The sequence below is a fragment of the Carettochelys insculpta genome, chromosome 3 (genome assembly GCF_033958435.1).
Source record: "Carettochelys insculpta isolate YL-2023 chromosome 3, ASM3395843v1, whole genome shotgun sequence".
NCBI classification, from domain to species: domain Eukaryota; kingdom Metazoa; phylum Chordata; order Testudines; family Carettochelyidae; genus Carettochelys; species Carettochelys insculpta.
In genome coordinates this window covers 7,798,751-7,819,855 of record NC_134139.1, presented here as the reverse complement: position 1 = coordinate 7,819,855, position 21,105 = coordinate 7,798,751, and the positions used below count along the sequence as shown (strand labels likewise).

At 45.4% G+C, this 21,105-nt stretch overlaps 2 protein-coding genes and 1 long non-coding RNA gene across 3 annotated transcripts in view; 1 reads left to right on the top strand and 2 right to left on the bottom strand.

Annotated features, from left to right (window-relative positions):
* Positions 1-1,542: 1,542 nt before the first annotated feature.
* Positions 1,543-4,756, bottom strand: LOC142010178 (uncharacterized). The gene is made up of 4 exons (XR_012644714.1): positions 4,729-4,756; positions 3,863-3,957; positions 2,427-2,490; positions 1,543-2,058 (listed from the first exon to the last, which is right to left on the bottom strand). It is a non-coding gene; the product is annotated as an uncharacterized LOC142010178 (long non-coding RNA).
* Positions 4,757-4,963: 207 nt separating this feature from the next.
* On the top strand, positions 4,964-8,048 carry BIRC5 (baculoviral IAP repeat containing 5). The gene is made up of 4 exons (XM_074989307.1): positions 4,964-5,087; positions 5,205-5,314; positions 6,946-7,063; positions 7,348-8,048. The coding sequence occupies exons 1-4, from the start codon at positions 4,965-4,967 to the stop codon at positions 7,429-7,431; spliced, it is 435 nt and encodes a 144-aa protein (XP_074845408.1). The 5' UTR covers position 4,964; the 3' UTR covers positions 7,432-8,048.
* The window catches only part of DZANK1 (double zinc ribbon and ankyrin repeat domains 1), a 37,956-nt gene continuing 24,866 nt past the window's right edge, over positions 8,016-21,105 (bottom strand). Inside the window, exons 13-20 of the mRNA XM_074989308.1 lie at positions 19,503-19,606; positions 18,550-18,624; positions 17,284-17,389; positions 13,301-13,395; positions 10,914-10,994; positions 9,083-9,210; positions 8,554-8,628; positions 8,016-8,254 (exon numbers count right to left, since the gene is read on the bottom strand). Of these exons, the coding sequence (XP_074845409.1) occupies positions 8,089-8,254; positions 8,554-8,628; positions 9,083-9,210; positions 10,914-10,994; positions 13,301-13,395; positions 17,284-17,389; positions 18,550-18,624; positions 19,503-19,606 (830 nt within the window). The 3' untranslated portion in view covers positions 8,016-8,088. The remainder of the gene's footprint in view (positions 8,255-8,553; positions 8,629-9,082; positions 9,211-10,913; positions 10,995-13,300; positions 13,396-17,283; positions 17,390-18,549; positions 18,625-19,502; positions 19,607-21,105) is intronic.

Genomic DNA, 21,105 nt, shown 5'->3' with positions numbered 1-21,105 from the left:
GCAGCAAAGGAGGTTGCCCAACAAAGGAACAGTGAGGGTGAAAAGGCAGCATGGAACTCCCCTTTTGGATAAGTGGGGAGACCAGGATGGCTGAGGTTTAAGCCTACAGATGGGGAGCAGGGAAGGCTGAGAGCTGATCAGGGCTACGTCTACATGTGCATGCTACATTGCAATAGCTTATTTCGATGTACCGACATTGAAATAAGCTATTTCGATGAATAACGTCTACACGTCCTCCAGGGCTGGCAACGTCGACGTTCAACTTCGACGTTGGGCAGCACCACATTGAAATAGGCGCTGGGAGGGAACGTCTACACACCAAAGTAGCACACATCGAAATAAGGGTGCCAGGAACAGCTGCAGACAGGGTCACAGGGCGGACTCAACAGCAAGCCGCCCCCTTAAAGGGCCCCTCCCAGACACAGTTGCACTAAACAACACAAGATCCACAGAGCCGACAACTGGTTGCAGACCCTGTGCATGCAGCATGGATCCCCAGCTGCGGCAGCAGCAGCCAGAAGCCCTGAGCTAAGGGCTGCTGCCCACAGTGACCATAGAGCCCCGCAGGGGCTGGAGAGAGAGCGTCTCTCAACCCCTCAGCTGATGGCTGCCATGGCGGACCCCAATATTTTGATGTTGCGGGACGCGGATCGGCTACACGTGCCCTACTTCGACGTTCAACTTCGAAGTAGGGCGTTATTCCCATCCCCTCATGGGGTTAGCGACTTCGACGTCTCACCGCCTAACGTCGATTTCAACTTCGAAATAGCGCCCAACACGTGTAGCCGTGACGGGCACTATTTCGAAGTTGGCGCCGCTACTTCGAAGTAGCATGCACGTGTAGACACGGCCCAGGGCTTTGTGCCCCAGCTGGCTTCAAGCTAGGGGACTGTGGGGGTCCAGCCCCCCCATCCCACACCCAGCTGGGGTCCTGCAGCTGGTGCTGCCAGCTAGGGCTCCATGCCCCAGCTGGCTTCAAGCCGGAGGGCTGCAGGGGGTTCCCCTGCACCCGACTGAAGTCCCACAGCTGGTGCTGCTGGCTCGGACTCCATGCCCCTGCTAGACTCTAGCGGTGGGCTCCTCCCATCCCACAGCTGGTGCAGCTGGCATTCCTGGCCTGGGCTCTGTACCCCAGCCAGCTTCCAACTACAGGGCTGTGGGGTCCCTGCCCCCCACTCAGGTTTTGGAAATCTTATACAGCACAGGCAGCCTTGGCTGGGATCCCATGTGGTTGCTGCCTCTCCTGCATAAGTCTTCCAAAAATCTGGCAACCCTAGCTGAGAGGGGATTAAGCTTGGGGAGGGAGATGGGGGGCTCAGAGGGGTTTAAGCTGGGGGTGGGGGCATTTTGGAGCTGAGAGGGGGTTTGAACGATGAGGTGGGTGGTGCATTTTTCCCAGGGGAGAACCTTCCCCCCCACATTTTGAATTGTCTTGGGTCACCAACTCTTCCTAATTTTCAAAATGGGTCCCCACCTTGAAAAGGTTGGGAACTGCTGGTCTATGGGAACTAATGTTGAGACTCTGGATTACAATCATATTCTCTTGGACACAGGGATAGGCAAGATGAAGTAGTTTTGATTTCTTTGCAGAAATAAATAGTTTTTATTGAAAGTGAAGGTCTACATTTGCAGCAGCCATCTCTGATTATCTGTACATGTTTAAAGGCACTTACATTCTGAATTTCAGAGGCTCTAAGCATGCGCATAGCTCCAACTGAAGTCAGTGGCGCTGCCCCTCCAAATATCCTGGCCCATGACGTCTCAAGTTGGACACCCAAAATTGAGGTACCCAAAATTAGTGGGTATTTCTCAAAATTTGCACTGGTGTCAAATATTCCACCTTTTTAAGAAGAAACATTAAGGGGTTTCTTATTCTATACTATGCACATAATTCATAGTTCACTGAACTTGCAAATAAATATTATAATTGGCAGTACCTTTTCCCTGAGAATAATTTTTTAAACACAAGGACTCAAAGTCCATGGGTAAAAATGTGTACCCCTCTTGCGTGTCCATTTTTATGTGCCGTCATTGTAACTTCATGCACAAACTGGATACCTGTGCAGAAAAAAAAAGGTCATTTAGGCAACAACAATACAATGTAGCGATTGCATAATCAAATTACTCAAAAATTCCAAAGGCTAAGCAACAGTGCTCCTTGAGCATATGCCTCAAGGCACTCCCAGCACCTTCAGAGCAGCTGTAGCTGAAATGGATACACTACTCTGCATACATCCCCAAGACACTACTCTGTTGTTGCAGCAGCAGAAAAGATCACTCAGATCCACCACGTCCATGAGCTGTTAGCAGTCTGGCAGTCTATCACTGTGGCCTGTGAAGCTGAAGCTGAAGCTGAAGGCAGTGTAGAAAGTGTCTGAGCCTACCGTATCAATAGCAGCAGACAAAAGATCACGGTAAAATCTTACCACGCTGATAGAGCAGTCATTCAGCCGGAGAATATTCTCTGCCAAGTTGACCTGGAAACAAAACCTGCAAAAAAAGGTTATTGTCCTGACAGAATGAAAAAAGACAATGGTCAGCCCATAACAACAAAACAATATTTTTCTGCTCAACTTTGGCTCTGGAGCCAACCAGCAGAGGGGGACTATTGGCTTTACAGAACATAATGGGACTTTAGCCATTGATATCAAGGGACTATGCATGGACCAGGAGGGAGAGAATTACCTGGGGCAGGGCCTGGGACATGGGGGCAGTAGCAGTGGTCACATCCTCTCCCTTTGCCCCACACTCCCTATGTGGCATGAGCAGCAGCCTGTTCCGCTCCACTGTGCTCTTCCAGCCTGCTGAGCTCTAGCGCTCCATGGCCATGGGAAGTGGCCTCTGCTTCACTGCTCACAGAGAAGTGGGGCTCAGTGGGCTGGGAGGGAGCAGGTGGAGGGGAGCAGGCTTCTGCTCACACCATTTGGTAACTGCAGGGGTGGGCAGGGAGGCCAAGGAGAGACTGCCTGCTGCAGCACCCTGCCCCAGTTAGTCTTGGCCAGGCTGGTCAAGGAGAGGGTCAGGGTGAGGGTGGAGCAGGGCAAGGGCAGGGCCTGGGGAGTTGCCCCCCCCCGGCTTGCAACAGTCCTGCCGACCAGCACTATGCGACAAGATGGCACCTGCCTATGTGACCTGTGATGGCAGCCATCAAATCCTGAGATGATCCAGAACAAACATGTAAAAGTCATTGAAAGTTTTCAGGAAAATAGTTGTGTAATATCCAGGCATATTTACAATGAATTATATTAAAGCTGAGAAAATGGTTTTGACTATTTTCCTCAAAATAGGCAGCATAACTTCTGATTTCTTGTGAATTATAGATACCCATGCAGAAGCACTTATGCAGCTGTCGATTGTGGTAAACATTCACAAAACAAAACTCACTTTGGACTGCTGGTTTTTTTTAACTGGATTGTTAGAGATGAGCCTAAAGTGCTGAGTACCTCACAGTACTAGTTATTAAAGTTACAGGAGTCAAGAAGAACACGCCAGTAATGGCTAATTTACTCTGCAAATGCAGTACTGATCTTAGCAGGCACTTACTCCATTTGGACAGCTACAGATTGTGGCATTCTTTTTAAAATCATTTTTGTAGCGTTATTCTGTGGGAATCAGCACACATAAATGGATACACAAAAGCACCACTTTGTGCATTAGACAAGGTTGTTCTGTATGTAAATACCAAACAGAAGAAAGTAAGTTAAGACAATCAGAAATGTATATCCCAACTTCCCTGAACACTTCATCTTTAGCACAACCGTCATGTATTTCAGAATATTCACCTTAATCTTAACTCAACCTCAGTTGGGCAGCCAGCCTATCAGCAACCCTTTCCCTCAAATAGGCCACAACTCCCACTCACCCACAAGTTCCCTTGAAGTCTGTAAAACAGAATCCACTTTATTAGGGCAGGTCTGATTGTCAGTCTTTGCTATTGGTGCAGACCACGCTAGCTTCCTGCATGATAGACAGAAGAGGGACTTCAGCAACTACAACCTATAGAAGGACCCTTCGTTGGTGTTACAGATCCAGACTAAAACGGCTACCCCTCCGATAATTAACCTATAGAAGGGTTTCACTCCCTCCTTCACTATAAAAATTTCACCATGAGGCAGCAGTAAACAACACTGGCTTTCAGGCTTAGATCATAAGCTTCTTGAGACAGGGACTGTCTTTTTGGTTATACATTGTCAAGCATAAAGAGGACCTGGTTTTTAGTGGGGTCCCAGGCATGAGGATAAAACAAATAATAGTAACCAGGGTGCTCAGGAAAACACCAGAAGCAAACTGGATCAACTGAGCTTTCACCTGTTCCTGCCTGCTCCTGTAAGGGCCCGATCCCCACCCACATACCCATCCTATTTGACTCCAGCTTTCAGTTTCTGCTACAGGGTCAGACTAACAGGTGGCGGTTATGGCTCCCCCCTTGTCCCCAGGGCACGGTGAGCCCCTGCTCCCCAAACCACCACACCACAGGGCTGGGGGAAAGCAGAGCAACACTTCCACCTCGGGCAAAGCCCCTGCCCTGACACCCCAACAGCCCTGACATCTCCCCTCGGCCCCAGTGCCCACAGCCCCCCTCAGGTCAACACCCCCACAGACCGGTCACCCCCGGCAGCCCCTCTGCCATCTAAACACCCACAAAGCTGACACCCTCGTGGCCACAACACCCCCTCCAGCTCCTCCCTCACAACAACCCTCCCACGAGCCTGATCCCTCCGGCCCTACCTCACACCAAAATCTCCATGACCCTGACACCCCATCAGCCCCGCCCCGCCCCGCCGCAACCCCCGCGTCAAACCCCCCAGCGGCCTCCCGCCCGCAGCCCGACACGCCCCGCAGCCCCGCCCCTCTCTGACGCGCTATAACGGCTCCGGCGCGCGGCCGCGCCGCCACTCTCGCTCCCAGGGCGCCCCGCCCACTCCCGGCAGCCCTCGCGCCGCCGCCGCCAGGATTTGAAGACGATGCGGTGCCCCGCGGCCGTTGCGCGCCTGCCCGCCGAGTGGCAGCTCTACCTCAGCGAGACCCGCCTGGCCACCTACCGCAGCTGGCCCTTCACCGAGGGCTGCGCCTGCACCCCGGAGCGGGTGAGGCTGGGAGCGGGGAGCCCCGCGCGGCGAGCGCCTTGGCCCGGCCCGCCCCCGGCGGCCGGGAGTCGGTGCTGGTGCTCGTGCTGATCCCCTTCCTTCTCCCCCCGCCCCCAGATGGCAGAAGCCGGCTTCATCCACCGCCCCAGCGAGAACGGGCCCGACGTGGTTCAGTGCTTCTTCTGCTTCAAGGAGCTGGAGGGCTGGGAGCCGGAGGACGAGCCCAGGTAAGGCGCTGCCCCGGGCGGCAGCCGCGGGGGAGGCGCTGCCCCTCAAGCCGGGGCGCCGGAGGAGCGGGGTCGCGCTCTTCCTCAGCCGCCCGTCGCTGAGGCGAGCCGGCCCGGGCCGCCTGGACGGCGCTGCGGTGCCCGCGAGTGGTACTAGTCGTGGGAGAACTAGACGCTTCTGCTGCCCGGGGCTGCTTTGGAGCTGGGCCCGAGGCTCTCTTGAGCGTCGGGACTAAGGTCCTCTGCGCGCCCTCAGGAGGGGCCTTGAATTTGTACTGCGCCGTATTTCTGACCTCCAGGGTGGGAGCCACGGGGGGCTTTCTCTCTGGCCTGGCGGGGCGCGTGAAGGTCACCAACAGCCAGAGTAGCAAAACTAGGGAGTGCAGCCGGAGTAAGGGACTGTACAAGCCAGCCCATAACACCGAGAGTCTGCACCTGGAACGTGCCTGGCTTTATTCTTCTCTAGCACCTTGGTTTTCGCTTATGCCAAATGAGACCTCGTTGTGGTCTCCTCTCCTCAATTAGCAGGAATCTGAACTGAGGACTAATATCCTTTAAGTAGGCCCCTGGACCCATAGCCCTATTGCTATGGCTTTGGGACTGAGCCCAGAGGGGAGACGAATGGCTGAGAGCAAGGAAAGCACTGTAGGATTTAAATGCCAGCTGAGCCTTACTTGTGGAGTGGTGTAGCAAAACACCAGTAAGCTGAGAGATTTTATTATTACAGGTGTGGGATGTGGGAGCAAAGCACCTGTGACTCTCCACACAGTAGTAGACATGGTAGAGCAGTGATCCTTAAACTCCCTGTTGATTGCCTCTTTTCTAAATGCAGTGTTAATCGCCCACCTGCAAATGAGAAACTGACAAAAGTGTGTACTTTGTCTAAACATGTGCTCTTAGTAAGAAGCTGTGTGTGTAAACAAAACAAAACAAAAAATCTGAGATGGATGTGCCTGCTTCTTACTTCAGCCTATCCAGAGGTGGAGTGGGGGAGGGGAGAGTAATCAGGGGCAGGAGGAAATGTGAGCTATACTCCACCAGATTTCTGCCTTTCTATTTGTCTGTGCTGCCTGAAGTGGTGATGTAGCAGGCCATTGCAGGAGTGTGTCTGCAGCTGCCTGCTCATGGATGCAATGACTGAAGCATCCTATTCTAATGGCAGGGGAGAGCTCTCTTCTGAAGTGACTGCAATTTTTTACTGCATCTCTACCCAGTTCAGACAGGTGAGTGGCCTGCTGAGGTGAGTCAGAAAGTGGAGGAGGAACTTCCTTCCTGAGCCTCTTGAATGTTTTGATGGTGACCCCTTATGATGGCAGGATACACTTCATATCACTGAGTCCGTGAGTAGGCTGTTTAGCCATTGAGAGACACCACTGCTCTGCCCTGTTACATGAGCACTTCAGGGAGTAGAGCCAAATGAAAGGCAGACATCTGGTGGTGGGGTCATGACACTCCAAGTGCTCACCACATATCACTTCTTCATGTATTTTATGGATTCCCTGTGCGGTCTCTAAGGATGCCAATTAGAACTGCTATGATAGAGGACAGGGTGACAACAAGTAACTATTGAAGTGCTTGGCATTCGAGTACATCCGTTTGCCTTTAACGTGAGCCTGGTATCCCTTTCCTAGGGAGGAACACAGGAAACATTCCTCTGGGTGTGCTTTTCTCTCACTTCGTAAGAATCCTGCTGACCTGACATTGCAAGAGTTCCTGAAACTGGACAAGGAGCGCATGAGAAACATGATTGTATGTACAGTTCAGAATGGGGGTGTGTTTGGTCACCCATTCCAAAAGGTTAATGTAGTTTCCAGCTAAGTGCTTTTCTGAGGACAGAATTCAGCTTCCTTACCAAGGATACTCTTCCTCATTACTCTCCCCTCTGACATATTGGTTGGTCCAGCCAGCATGTCACTTTACATTTCCCTGCTTTTGGCCTGTGGGAGAATACTGAGTTGAAGTCCTTTTCCCACTAAACTGAGCACAATACTGCCTGTACTATGCTGAAGGAATTTTATTTTTGATCTTTCCAGAAAAATCAAATTTCTCAGAAAGTGACGGAGTTTAAGGAAGAATCGAAGCGTGCACGGCGTGATATTGAGAAGCTGGTCTCCTAGGCTCCTGCGACTTGCATGTGTACAGTGTTTGACTTGTATATATGTTCTTTAGAGTTGTCTCTGTGCTGAGATGGTAGTTCAGATCGCTTTCATGCAAGGAGCAAAGGGATGTATAGTTAAGAACAAAGGAAGATTTTTTTCAAAAATAATCTTGAGCATTTGGGATTGCAACTACAATTGACTTGGAATGCTTTGGTTTGGCTTTCAATTAGGCTTGTTTTTCTAAATTTCTTATGATTCTGCAAATCTCCTGAGAAACTTTCTCAGGTTGTCACAAATAAACATCTAAAGGAAACTTAATACCCAATGATTTATTTAACTGCTCAGAATTAGTATTCTGTAGTGAAATCTTAATCTTGCCTATCAAAACAGATGACATAATTCATGTTTTACTTTAAAATATGAAAAGTGGAGAATAGTCCATTTAAGATACTTCCAACAGCATGCTAATCTTAAGGTACAATTACTCAATTTAGTCTCAATCCTGTAGTTCTTACAAGAAAGATATTGATATCAAACTCTCACATACAGACTACTGCTTGCTTGCCGTAGTCAGTAAACAAAACAATCTTGGTAGTAGTCTGTTTTTAAAAAAAAAAAAAAAAAAAAACTACAAATGCATAGTATCCAGCTCCACCTTGGATAAGAAAGGTGCAGTCAAGCTAGGGCCAGACTGATACTCTTGGGTTTGGTCAATTTGTCAAGCATTCCTTGTCCAAGCTTACTAGTGAACAATGAAATTATTTCCTCGTTCCCAGTCTTCAGTGCCAAGTCATATGCTGATAGCCCTCTTTCGTTCTTCTTTTTGTAGTTTGCATTGCAGCTGTAAATAAAGAACAAGTTGTTCAAGTCATTTTAGAAAAGGAATCTGTTTCAAGTGCTAGACCCCAAAAACAAATCACATAGGGTCAGATTCTGATGCTTACTTATGTTGTAATGCGAGTGACCTTATCAGAATCTAGCCCTGGGTCCTCTTGTACATATATGCCATGCTATGAAGTCAATGTAAGCTGAGGACATTTAGTTCCTCACAGGATGAAGCCCACACAGTTTACTGCGTATTCCTCATGTGCCTTACACGTAGCCCAGAGTTGTACTGGATACCACAGCAGCCGAACTTACCCTAACAAGACTTCAATGCATTTCTTTCCCTGTAATCCAAGTAAAACTGCCTCATGAAGAGCAGTGTTGTTATGCCTGTATGGAAGGAAAATAGGGAGTACTCAATTTCTAATTTAAGTCATGATCTTTCTTAGAATGTTCTATATCAATTGCCATCAAGGACCAGCAAAGGTAATATGCAGTGAGGTGTGGGGGAGTGTCTGTTTGGGGCTGTGGACAATGGGCAGGAGAACACTGGAAGGAGAGATGACTGGTGGGGAGAGGGAAAAGAGGACAGAAAGAAAACTACCAGGGACAGGTAGTTTGGGGAGTGAGTTTTGTAGAGCTAAACTGTACCGTTTTCAAAGCTGGCCACAGAAAGCAAGGGAAGAGGGCGGACTGTGGATGTGACTGGTACAGGTGTGTGTTTAGCTTTGAAAATCTGATTCACTGTTACCTTTAAAGAAAGCTTTTAGCAAAATGGAAGTCTTAAGATCTCATACCAATTAAGCTGTATAGAGAAGATTCTTATTAGCAATTGTCCACTTACAGTCCTGACTGCTGGTCAATATCAGCACCTTTCTGCACAAGAACTGGAACCACTTCATCATGTCTGTTTAGGACAGCAATTGTTAAAGCAGGTCTGTCTTCATTGTTGGCGCAGTTAGGGTCAGCTCCCTGGAATGTACAACAGGAAGACTAGCTCTCACAAGCTGTACGTGTTTCAACTTGCTTCTCCTGATTTCAATACAGGTTGAACCACCCCCATCCAGCATCCATGGGACCTGACTAGGGAAGATCAAGGCTGCCTCCTCTGCTCTTTGGACTTCAAGTGCTCTGCTGCCCTGCTTCCTGGTCCTGTAATGCTCTTCACCCTAGATTGACAGTTTTCCCCCGACTGCTCCAGTCTAGGAGCACGTACAGGACCACTGATGCCAGCCCCAGAGCATTGGTGGACTGGGGAAGTCTGGATTATACAGGTTCAAACTACCGCCAAACCCTGGTTATCCAACACTTATCTGACACCACCCAAAATGGTGTAGGATGAAACAGAATGTTGGATAACTGGGGGGTTTGTGAATCTTCCCTAGCACCATGCACCTGGCAGCCCACTTCCCCAGCTGGGGCTCTGCATGTGGGGCTAGCAGTGGGGATGGCTGCCCACCTGGGGTTGCAAAGGCTTTGCTGCCTAGGGAGTCATCCCTTGGAAGCCACTCCTGGTGGACGCCAGCCTGCCCCTGGTGGGGCTGGCTGCCAGCTCTTCAGAGTGGTCCCATGTAGCCCCCGTGGTCTCCTGCTGCATGACCTACCCACCCGATTATCCAACATTTTCAGATATCCAACCACTGGCTGGTCCAGATTGTCAGATAACCAGAGTTTTACTGTACATTTAAAAAAAAAACCCTCTGCTTCCGTTGCCACATGTTCTGGTAATTGCTCTCAAATCTACTTGAATATTTAGAAAAATGAGTGGAAATTTCAACTTTCATGTATTTTGAGCTTCGTCAGGCCCTCCTGCTTGCACCCAGCACAAAACCTAAGCAATCAGGAGGGATGGTCAAAGGTCTCTACCCATCTGGAGGAATGACATTGCAGCTGCTTTCTGATTACAACTACAGGCAGAGGTGGCGATGGTGGTCCGATTATGAATTCGGCTAGTAGAACTCCACAACCTGGTTTCACCTTAGAGCTCCTGTTCTTGTATTTTGTCATGCAGTATAATTATTGTGACTTCTAAGGATTTGCCCTGAATGCATAAGAGGACTTCAAAAAAGGTTATTCTTTTTCTTATTAGTGTGGTTGGTGAGATCACACCAAACTTGTTAAGTATTTTAGAAAAGAACAAACAATTTGTTTTAATTTAAAAGTTCATTTTCTTTCAAAGTGGTGGCAGTAAGACCCAGATCCTTGAAACTATAAGGGTTGGTCAACAATACAAAGTTAGTGTCTTGACTATGTTTTGGGCTGGGAAAAGTGTCATACCCTGTGTTATGTCATTAAGCTGTCCTAAGGCTCATTGTAATACTGCTAGGATGACTGAATTTGTCTGTTAACCTAGCTACTGCACTACACAGAGGTGGATTTAGAGCATTGATAAAACCTGTTCCATTGGTGTAACAAGTGTCTATGCTACACTAACAGCTGCTGTAGTGCCACTGTAGTATTTCTAGTACAGAGGTTCCCTTAAGCTCCTAATTTCCACTGAAATCAATGGAAGTTAGGAACCGGGCCTAAAAGCTCTACTGCAGTGATCTAACCTTCTTGGAACAGTTTACTTGGTTATAGACATGAAGCAGGACTAACATTCATGAAGTAAATGGACAAGGGGCCTGGATATGTCTTGTGAGCCTTAACTAGAAATTCATTTTTTTAAAACTTACTTCATCAAGTAGCTGTTCCACCAATGAAATTCTTCCTTCACCTTCTGGACCTACTTCTTTCAGTAGCTTTCTAGCCTCAGGCTGCAAATATGGAGAGTAGAAATAAGATTAGTTGGGATACATGCTGGCAGAGTAGTGCAAATGTAGCTGAGGGCAGAATTTGGTCTTTACGTATTTGAACCTCACTAGTTCATATACAAATTTTATAAAATTGCTCCCTGCAACTGTTGAATGGCAGGGTGCTACTGTCAGCTGTCATATGGCTCACGTCTCAGTCCTGTAAGCACTTATGCATGTACTTAATGTTACTAGCATCAGTAGACCCACTGACAAATAAATACTCTGCAAGGGATAAGCATGTGCACATCTTTGACAGTTTAATCTGTACACCTTATTTTTACAAAGTACACTGCATGATATTTACATCATACAGTAAAAGGGTGGAGGGATAGCTCTGGTTTGTGCACTGGCCTTGTAAACAGAGTTGTGAGCTCAAGCCTTAAGGCCACTTTAGGGATCTGGGGCAAATAGGTTAAAACAATCTGTCAGGGAGGGTGATTGGCGCTGTCAAGAGGGCAGGGGACTGCACTCAACCTCTGGAGGCCCCCTTCCAGTTGTACGAGGTATGTACGTATGGAAGTCTTATCAAACTAAACTCCACACATTGACTTATGTCACGCACAGTGACTTATGACTGAGCCTCAGTACATGATAAGCTAGGCGTCCCCAAACTTTAGCCTGCAGGCCACATCTGGCCCACCCATGCATTTTGACTGGCTCTACAAGTCCAGTGGCATTACAGTTATGTGCAGCCCATCAGCATAATTGCTTGGCAGGCTGTAGAGATGCACTGGCCACTGCTTCCCACAGCTCCTGTTGGCTGGGAATGACTAAGTGTAGCCACTGTGAGCTATAGGCAGCTGTGCTTATGGCTGCTCTAGGAGGCAGTTCTTGTGAGTACAGGAGGTCTTGAGTTTTGGACTTGGTCTGCTTAAGAGACTCTTGAGCCGTATTTGCTTTTTGGCCAAGAAGTTTAACAACTCTAATTTTAAAGTACAGGAACACAGAAATACAGTTTAACCACTGGACCATTTGCCTTGCAGGATATATTGCTCCTCATGCAAACTGTTTTCACTGTTGTGTTCTAGCACTGAAGTTCTACTTGATTAAGTTCCAACAAGGAACTTCATGTACCCCCATCTATGGAAAAGCAAACCCCTAGACTTGATGCAGCAAAGGAAGACTAACCCTTTAAGGAGGACTCTTCTCCACCCTCTTTCCCCTGGGTCCTATCCTATTCCAACCTCATCTTCGCTCTCCATTGCCTCTTCCCTCACACCAGCACCTCTTCCACCCTTTTTGCTTTTCCCTGAGCTCTTACTTACCTGACTATGTGTACCCTAAAGATGAAATTACTATCCACACTTACCAACTTTCACCTTCTGTTGTCATGTCTGTTAACTGAAAGATCCTCAGGGTAGGACTAGTCTTACACCTTTAGATTTATGTACAAAATGTGTATAATTTCTATAATTGACCCATTCCCACCCACCATGAGAGCCAGACTAAACAATGTCGCCCTAGCAGCAGAAAGTTTGAGGACCCATGTACTAAGCCCATAAGAGACTGAAATAGCAGGGAGTGAAGGAAGCATGTGAGCAGGCAAAACCTGTTTGTTGGCCCTGGCATGCTGCCATATAAAGGTTCTTGTGAAATAGGACTTGCAGAAATGGGGTCTTTTAATTGGGGTAAAATTCAATGGACATATTTTTATTTTTGCACTGAATCAGTTTACTGGGTTTTTTTGGGGTTTTTTTATGTTTTTAAAAGCTATGAAGATTCAAGTACTCATTTTACATTTCTTACAGTGTAACTTGGCAAGTCCTCTCGCAACTACAGATCTTGGCTTTAAAGCTTTTCATAATACATTTTCCGTAGCTATAGCACACCCAATTGTTAACAGGGACACAGATTTTGGACCTGACCCCATTCCAACTAGAGTGCTACCATTCACTTCAAAGGGAGAAAAATGGGTCTGAAATACTACTTGCATGATGTCCAGACTCTGATGCTTTGGTTAAAAACAAAAAGCTATCTAGTTTAAAAATATATATATACAGAGAGCGGGGAAAACTTACTTAAATCCAGTCTCTACATAAATGTATACATGCCAACCAACCATTCGTATTTAGAAAAGTCATTTTTTTAACCCAATTTGACTATTTTCTGCCTTCTCCTTCCAAAATGTTTTCAGAGACCTAGACCACGGCATTTCAAAGATGCTTAAAGAAAAGCAGCCTAGTTTTTCTATTGTTTATCTATCAGCTTTAGCACTTGGACAGTCCTGGTATCCTTCCTACACTCTCCAGATTGTACTATGTACATACAGATAGCTTATCTTCTTTTTCTAGAAACTTTCTTGTCGTCTTTGTTCTTTTTACTTTTTCTCTGGGAGTTGAGATGCTGTAACCCTCGTCAGACACTGAAATGGGAGAATTCAGAGTTAAAACAAACTGATACCGGGGGTGTAACAAGAATTCATGAGCTATAGATACATATGTTTGTGCATGGTTGTGGCAGTGTGAAATCAACCCCTATCCAGAGGGCCAGCATGAAGCCTAAACCCCACTTAAATTGCCCCTTGTACTGGCCATTTGCACTGGAATGTCTTGGATTTGAATAGCATTGAAAACAGATTAACTCCATGCATCATGCTACACCCCAAATCTCAGGTGAATTGGTTTACGACAGTATTAACTGAATGGAGTGTATACATTCAGTGTTGTAACCATGCTGGTTGCAGAGAGACAAGGTGGGTGAGGTAATTATTTTTATTGGAACAGCTTCTGTTGGGAGCAGGGGTTGGATGGCCAGAGACAAGCTTTTAAGTTTACAGAAAATGCTTCTTCAGATGCAAGCTTGAAAGGTTGTCTCTTCCCAAGAGAAGCTGGTCCAATAAAAATAATTATGTCTCCCACCTGGTCTCTGTAGGTATATATAAAAGCATTCTGAAATAAATAAGGCACCATGATAATATACATGCCATGTATTGATCTTAAATGGCAATGGTTGTTGAAACAAAAAAGCCAGACTTCAGTATCAGGTGGCCTGATTTTTGCGTGTTGAGCATTCAGAACTCTACTGAAGACAACAGGAGCTGCGAGGAAAATTGAGCCTTAGGATTACATGTCATCACTTGTTTCATTTGTCAAATATAGCCAAAACCAAATCCCCAGTCAGGGTTGTTCTTCTGGAGTTTGATTTTGCACAGCTGGTAGAGATGCAAAATTGATTTGTCTGGGGTCAGCAGTAGACCCCTGTACACCTTCCTGTCGCAAGGAGTAAGAGAGGTGAATAGGAGAAATACTCACTGAAGACAAGACGATTTCAGATATGTGGATTCTAGCTATACAGATGCAGGAACAAATCTACAGAGACACACACCTTGAACCCAAAGCAGGTTTATTCTACCTTCTGCCCAAGATCCATAAACCTGGGAATCCTGGGTGCCCCATCATCTCAGGCATTGGCACTCTCACTACAGGATTGTCTGGATACGTAGACTCTCTATTCAGACCCTATGCTACCAGTAATCCCAGCTTTCTTCGAGATACCATCGACTTCCTTAGGAAATTACAATTCATTGGTGACCTCCCTGAAAACACAATCCTTGCCACCACAGATGTAGAGGCCCTTTACACCAATATCCCACATGAAGATGGACTTCAAACTATTTGGAACATTATCCCTGATGAGATAAAGGCACAAATGGTGGCGAATCTTTGTGACTTTGTCCTCACCCACAACTATTTCAGATTTGAGGACAATTTATAACTTCAAATCAGTTGCATTGCTATGGGCACCCACTTGGCCCCACAGTATGCCAACATTTTTATGGCTGACCTGGAACAATGCTTCCTCAGTTCTCGTCCCCCAGTCTCCCTCCTCTACCTGTGCTATGTTGATGACATCTTCATCATCTGGACCCATGGGAAGGAAGCTCTTGAAGAGTTCTACCACGATTTCAATAGTTTCCACCCCACCACCAACCTTAGTCTGGACCAGTCCACACAAGAGATCCACTTCCTGGACGCTATTGTGCAAATAAGTGATGGTCACATAAATGCCACCCTATGCCGAAAACCCACAGACCGCTATGCTTATCTACACACCTCCAGCTTCCATCCAGGGCACACTACATGATCCGTTGTATACAGCCAGGCACTAAGGTACAACCACATTTGCTCCAGTCCGTCAGACAGAGATAAACACATACAAGACCTTTACGAAGCTTTCCTAAAACTACAATACCCATCTAAGGAAGTGAAGAAACAGATTGACAGAGCCAAACATGTACCCAGATGCCACCTGCTACAAGACAGGCCTCACAAGGAAAACAAGAGAACACCACTGGCCATCACATACAGTCCCCAGCTAAAGCCTCTCCAGCGCATCAACAGTGATCTCCCTGTCCTCACCTACAGGCAACCTGCTAACCTTAAACAAATTCTCACCAGCAACTATAAACCACAACATAGTAACTCTAAACCCGGAACCAATCTGCTCACATATCTACACCAGTGATATTATCACAGGAGCTAACATCAACCACACCATCAGGGGCTCTTTCACCTGCACATCTACTAATATAATATATGCCATCATGTGCCACCAATGCCCCACTGCAATTTACATTGGCCAAACTGGACAGTCTCTACGTAAAAGACTAAATGGACATAAATCAGACATCAGGAACGGTAACATACAAAAACCTGTAGGAGAACATTTCAGTCTCCCTGGACACTCAGTAACAGATTTAAAAGTAGCAGTCCTATAACAAAAACGTCACAAATAAAATGGAGAGAGAATCTCTGAGCTGCAATTCATCTGCAAATGTGACTCCATCAACTAAGGATTAAACAGAGACTGGGAGTGGCTGGCCCATTAAAAAACAGTTTCTCTGCTCTTGATGTTCATACCTCCACCTTAGAATCTGACAATGGGCCACATTCCCCCGACTGATCTGACTTGTTTTGTCCTCTCTTGATGTATACTACTGATAATGAGCCATTTCCACCCTGACTGAATAGACCTTGTCAGCTCTGACTCTCCCCTTTCCTGAGACCTCCTCTTTAAATCCTACTCTGAACCCCGCCCCAGCCATGCATCTGACGAAGTGGGTCTTTACCCATGAATGCTTATGCTCCAAAATGTCTGTTAGTCTATAAGGTGCGACAGGACTTCTTGTTCTCGAAGATACAGACAAAGACGGCTACCTCTCTGATAGCTAGAATTGCGTATCTGAAATTGACTTACCTGCCTAGTGTAGACCTAGCCTGGGACACGTGGCAGTCCCCCCTCCAAAACTGTTGTGCTTGTTTGCTGCCCCGCCCTGAGCTAGGGCCTGGACTCACTTTGAGCTGATTTCCCCCAGCCCCTGCCTGAGGTAAGGGAAGGAGGGGACTGTGAATCGTTGCCTCTCACCCACCTGAGGCAAGGTGGGAACCCCCTTGAACGAGTGACTTGGGGTTGTTTTGGACACATGGCAGTGGGGTAGGACAACCGCCCACTAACCCTGCATATCTCACCTGCCTGGTCAAAGCCTTTGCCACTGGACCACAGTCATTCCCTGTATGGCCCAGAGATTATTAAGTTTTTAGCCCATGGTGGAACAACTTCAACATGAGAGCTCAGTAGCTACAGCACCCCTGGGGGTGGGGATGAACTAATCTGCATCTCCCACATCTCATGGGAGTGCTCTAAATTCACTGAGATGAAAATTATAAGATGGGTGCCAGTGACACCGCCTCCTCCTTCAGCCACTTTGTATGGAGTGAGGTAGGCCCAACACCTTAGGAGCCTAAGCCACCTGACTCCAGGAGAGAGAGACCTTGTAGAGACAGGGGCTTCTCTGCAGCCCCAATGTAGATGCCTACCTGTATGAGAGGGGAACAGTTTAGCACAGCCCCTCATTGGCATCTCCCATTGGTTGAATTTAGGAGGCTCCCTGCCTAGCATGCTGTATTTTGTGGATTGTGCTCTAAGGCACCTATCTCTCCCCATTGTTTGTACAGGGAACCTAGGCACCTTACTAGGCATTATAGACTCCTTTGTTGTTTTCGTGTGTTTTTTTTTCAAATCCAAAACATCAGGGACCACAATGTTCAGCTTTGCAAAGCTTAAGTCCCACTGTGGACCCCAGCTTTAAATCCCACTTATGTCCTATGTTGAGGTTTTAAATGTTGCATGCTACCTGCTGCACATGGATAAATTTCCCTGCCTGAACATTTAACATGTTATTCATAGGAGACAGATTCCTATTCTTGAGTGTTTTAGTTAGATCATATTTTAAAGACATAGGAAAACTCACCCAAATTAGCATGAGTATCATCCAGTCCACCTCTGCCTTCTGTCACATGCTCAGACGATTGTTGATAATGATTGTCAAACTTCACTGGTTTGCTAGCAAGAATATCCTGGGGAATCATAATACGTGGACATTTAATCAGATTCTCACATAATTCTGTAATATCCTTAGTGGCATGACATGGAAGTTATACCTATACAAAGATAAACAGCAATTTAATACCTTCAGTCTTAGGGTATGTCTTATGCTTTGATGTGCCACAATTGATCTTCCAGAAATCGATTTTGCTGTTTGTGTGAAGACACGGCAAAATCAATCTCTCTGGGCTTGGCTATTGACTCTGGTGCTCCATACTATCACACAGAGTAAGGGATTTCGGTGTGAGCCTGCAGAGCCCTGATTTACACTAAGGAACAAAGTCAATCCTGGTACATCAATTCTAGCTATGCTAATGGTGTGGCTAGAATTGCATATCTGGGATTGACTTTGATCCTTAGCATAGACCAGGCTTTAGTTAATACTGTTTCAAAAGTGGGAACAGAAATAGATTGTTAAAGCATGCTACTACTCACCACTTGTTTTAATACAAAAACTTGACCACCACTTCAATACAGTATTATGAAATGACGATACACATCCAAGGAAAAGCACTATACACTGGTTAAAAGAATCTCTTAACATATCACTTGTCAAATGTGATAGGACAATAAGAAGCCAACTGTCACACCTTCCATTGGGACGCCGTGTAACAGAACTAATCTCTGAGTTAAACCAAAATTCCTTGGAAGGACTGAGGATAAATCTGTCTAACTATACATAAGAACATGGGTAAACAAGGTAACATTGCAGGAACATGCAGAGCCTCAGAGCAGAATTAGCAAACATTCTGGCATGTGCTGCCTCTCAACTGTAGGGTAACTGGCTGCAATTTGGAATGTAGGAAAACTCGAGAGCAAGAGGAAAATGGTATTAAAGCTATTAAAAATCTTCCCAACTAAAAGAATATTAATACTAGTAGCATACTTTATAAGATGCCTTGGCAATGAAGAATTCAAGATGACAGCAACATGATCACGAAATCTGGTTTGACCAATAGGGATTCCTGTTTAGTTGCTCAAATAGAAAAATAAAAGACTTTCATGTTAGAAAGGAGTGACACCCTCTTTAAGACAAATTCTAGAATAGAGTTACAGATACATATTCAGACTGAGCTAATGGCTATTGACTCAGTCAGCTACTCAAGTGATTAGACTAGTCCCCTAAACTGACCTTGTTTATGGCAAGAACATAATTTAGTCTCAGACTGACTTCGTAACCATCCTCATGGACTGTAGCAGAAATAATCTATAAGAAAAAAAAGCACAAGTTAGGGTCTGTTCTTATAAAGTACAGGAAGACAGTGTCAATAATGTCAAGTAGTACTGCTGTGGGCTGAAAGGGTTTATCAACTGAACCAATTCATACACAAGTAAAAATACAGTAATAGTAGTGACTACTAATTCACACAACAGCTTTATACCACCGTACACAAATTAATCTTTCCATTTTAACTGAACAAAGGGGAAAAAAATTACAACAGGCAAGTAAAATTATTTGAGGCAACTAAAGAAACCTGAATTACTGAAAATGTAAAACATCTAAAGTCATATTAATGATTCCCTATATACTCATTGCAAAATATTTTTTACAGGGCATGAAAGATTCACACCCATGACTGCAGATACTGCATTTACATGTGCGTGTGTATTCACACAACTATGTGCAAAGACTGGTGCACAGTGCTCCATAAATACAATACATGCAACAGATATGATAGAGATGCGTTTGCCTATGCTTACTTAACATCAGGCCTCCTTCATGGCAGAGCATCCCTATCATATCAGAAGTGTGTGATCCCTGAACAACACAGCTGTGACAGCAGAACCCCTAATGTAGGTGTAACTACTAGCAAAGCTGCATTTTAACGAGCATAGCTTATTTCATTCATGGGAAGTGGTTTTACTATACCGATATGAAGTGCTGCTTTGTTCTTATGGCTTCTTCCACACTAGGATGGTATGGTGCACTAGTATTCCTCTACCAGTAAAGCATGCCTAGAGTAGACATGGCTTTAGGTGCTAATTTACTAGAAATGAAACAATATGTTGATCCAGTTGATTTTCTCTTCAATTGTTCCTTGATACTTCACAAGAAAAATTATAGATGCAAAAGTTATTTCTTACCTTTCCCATTCGAGGTTCTCCAATCAAAGCCCTGAACTCTGGATTGTTCTGAGCATAGCTTCTAAGATGAGCACAGACATGATCTACCTGTTTTCTCCAGTACCCTAAAAAAGTAGAAGTTATGAAAGAAAATACTCAATACTTGTCTTCAGTAACCTTTCCACTGGTGTAAAGAGAGTAAGTAAAGAATTGTAGATTTTGACCAGGACAAAGAATGCTGCATTTTTCTGTTACAAATCCAGCTGACCAAGGAGGAGGGAAAGAAGTAAGTTGCACCCCAAAAAGGGGTGAAATAATACATTTCCCCTGGAATCAAGAGTGGACCACTGAGTCCTAATTCCTTCACAGAACTCTTCCAGGGATGGCAAAGCTATGCACTCCCCCATATTCAGGATTGAGCCTAAAGACTCAGGCTAGTCCCGTGTGACACAAAATACAAAACAATTTAGAGAAAACAAGTTAATGTTAGTGCCTGAGTGAATGAATAAACTGATTTTCAGGAAATCTGGCTTGTTTTGTAGATCTTATAGAAAGCTAAAATGAAGCCAGGTCTAAAAATTCCATACACTGTAACAATGAATAAGGAATTCCAGTTTGTATTATAGACTGTGTTAATGGATACATACTTAATGCCTTGACATATACTCTCTTTTTAGGAGACTGTAAGCACAAATAAGTGCAGATAAGGCTGAGTTTTGATGTGCAGTTTGTGGGGAAGGGAGGAGTTCTAACAAATCAATACTGACTCACTAATGCCAGAAGAAACTGACTGTGTACTTTCTTCCATAGGCGCCTCTCCTCTCGAAGTCTCACTGAGCTGACACAACTGACAAGTGCCTTCTTATCTTTCAGATCTCTTCTCCAGATGCCCTTATCAGACAGGACCTATGAGAAATGGCCAATTGCTAGGTAGCATCTTGGGGCTAGATGGAGACAGTTTATGCAAAAAGCAAGCAAGAGTAGAACAGTATGGAACTGCCATTACATATTCCAGTCCTAACGCTTATACAGTAAACTCTTTCATATCTGGCATTCTATTATCCAGAATTCTCAAATAACCAGCATTTTAATCATAAGTACATTTTAGTTATGTTTTTCATAATACAAATAAATATAGCGAATACAGTGTAAGTTCACAGTGTACAATACTACTATTGTTTGTAAATAAAGTGCTCTGCATACATTTTTGTCTGTTTCTTAATATCTAATCTTGTTTTTCTTTAGTGTTATGCATTGCTAGGTATACCGCTATTATCCAGAATATCTGACTATCTGGCAACCTCCCAGTCCTGGAGCTGCTGGATATGAAAGAGTTTATTGTATGTTGTATATCCTTCCCCAGTTTTCTGTCTGCTCTCTATCAGACTGCAATCACTTTGAGGTAGGGATTCCACATTTTGAGTGCTGCCACAATCTAAACAATAAGTCAGAGAAGGATTTATTTTAAGTTCTTTTGTAATTTGAGTCCATGATTTTCAAGGCAATATTCTAGGTTGAGTGGACAAAGGGGTGGAAGGGTTTGTTTTAAACCTTGAGTGGCTGTGTATCAGGATCCATCAAGCTTTACTGTAGAGGGCACTTATAGAAAGTACAGAGAGTACAC

Excerpts from the sequence above, each read along its gene's own strand:
- BIRC5 (XM_074989307.1), top strand. The coding sequence starts at position 4,965 with ATGCGGTGCCCCGCGGCCGTTGCGCGCCTGCCCGCCGAGTGGCAGCTC. Across the intron at positions 5,088-5,204 it reads GCGCCTGCACCCCGGAGCGG|ATGGCAGAAGCCGGCTTCAT; the intron begins GTGAGGCTGGGA and ends CCCCGCCCCCAG. Across the intron at positions 7,064-7,347 it reads AGCGCATGAGAAACATGATT|AAAAATCAAATTTCTCAGAA; the intron begins GTATGTACAGTT and ends TGATCTTTCCAG.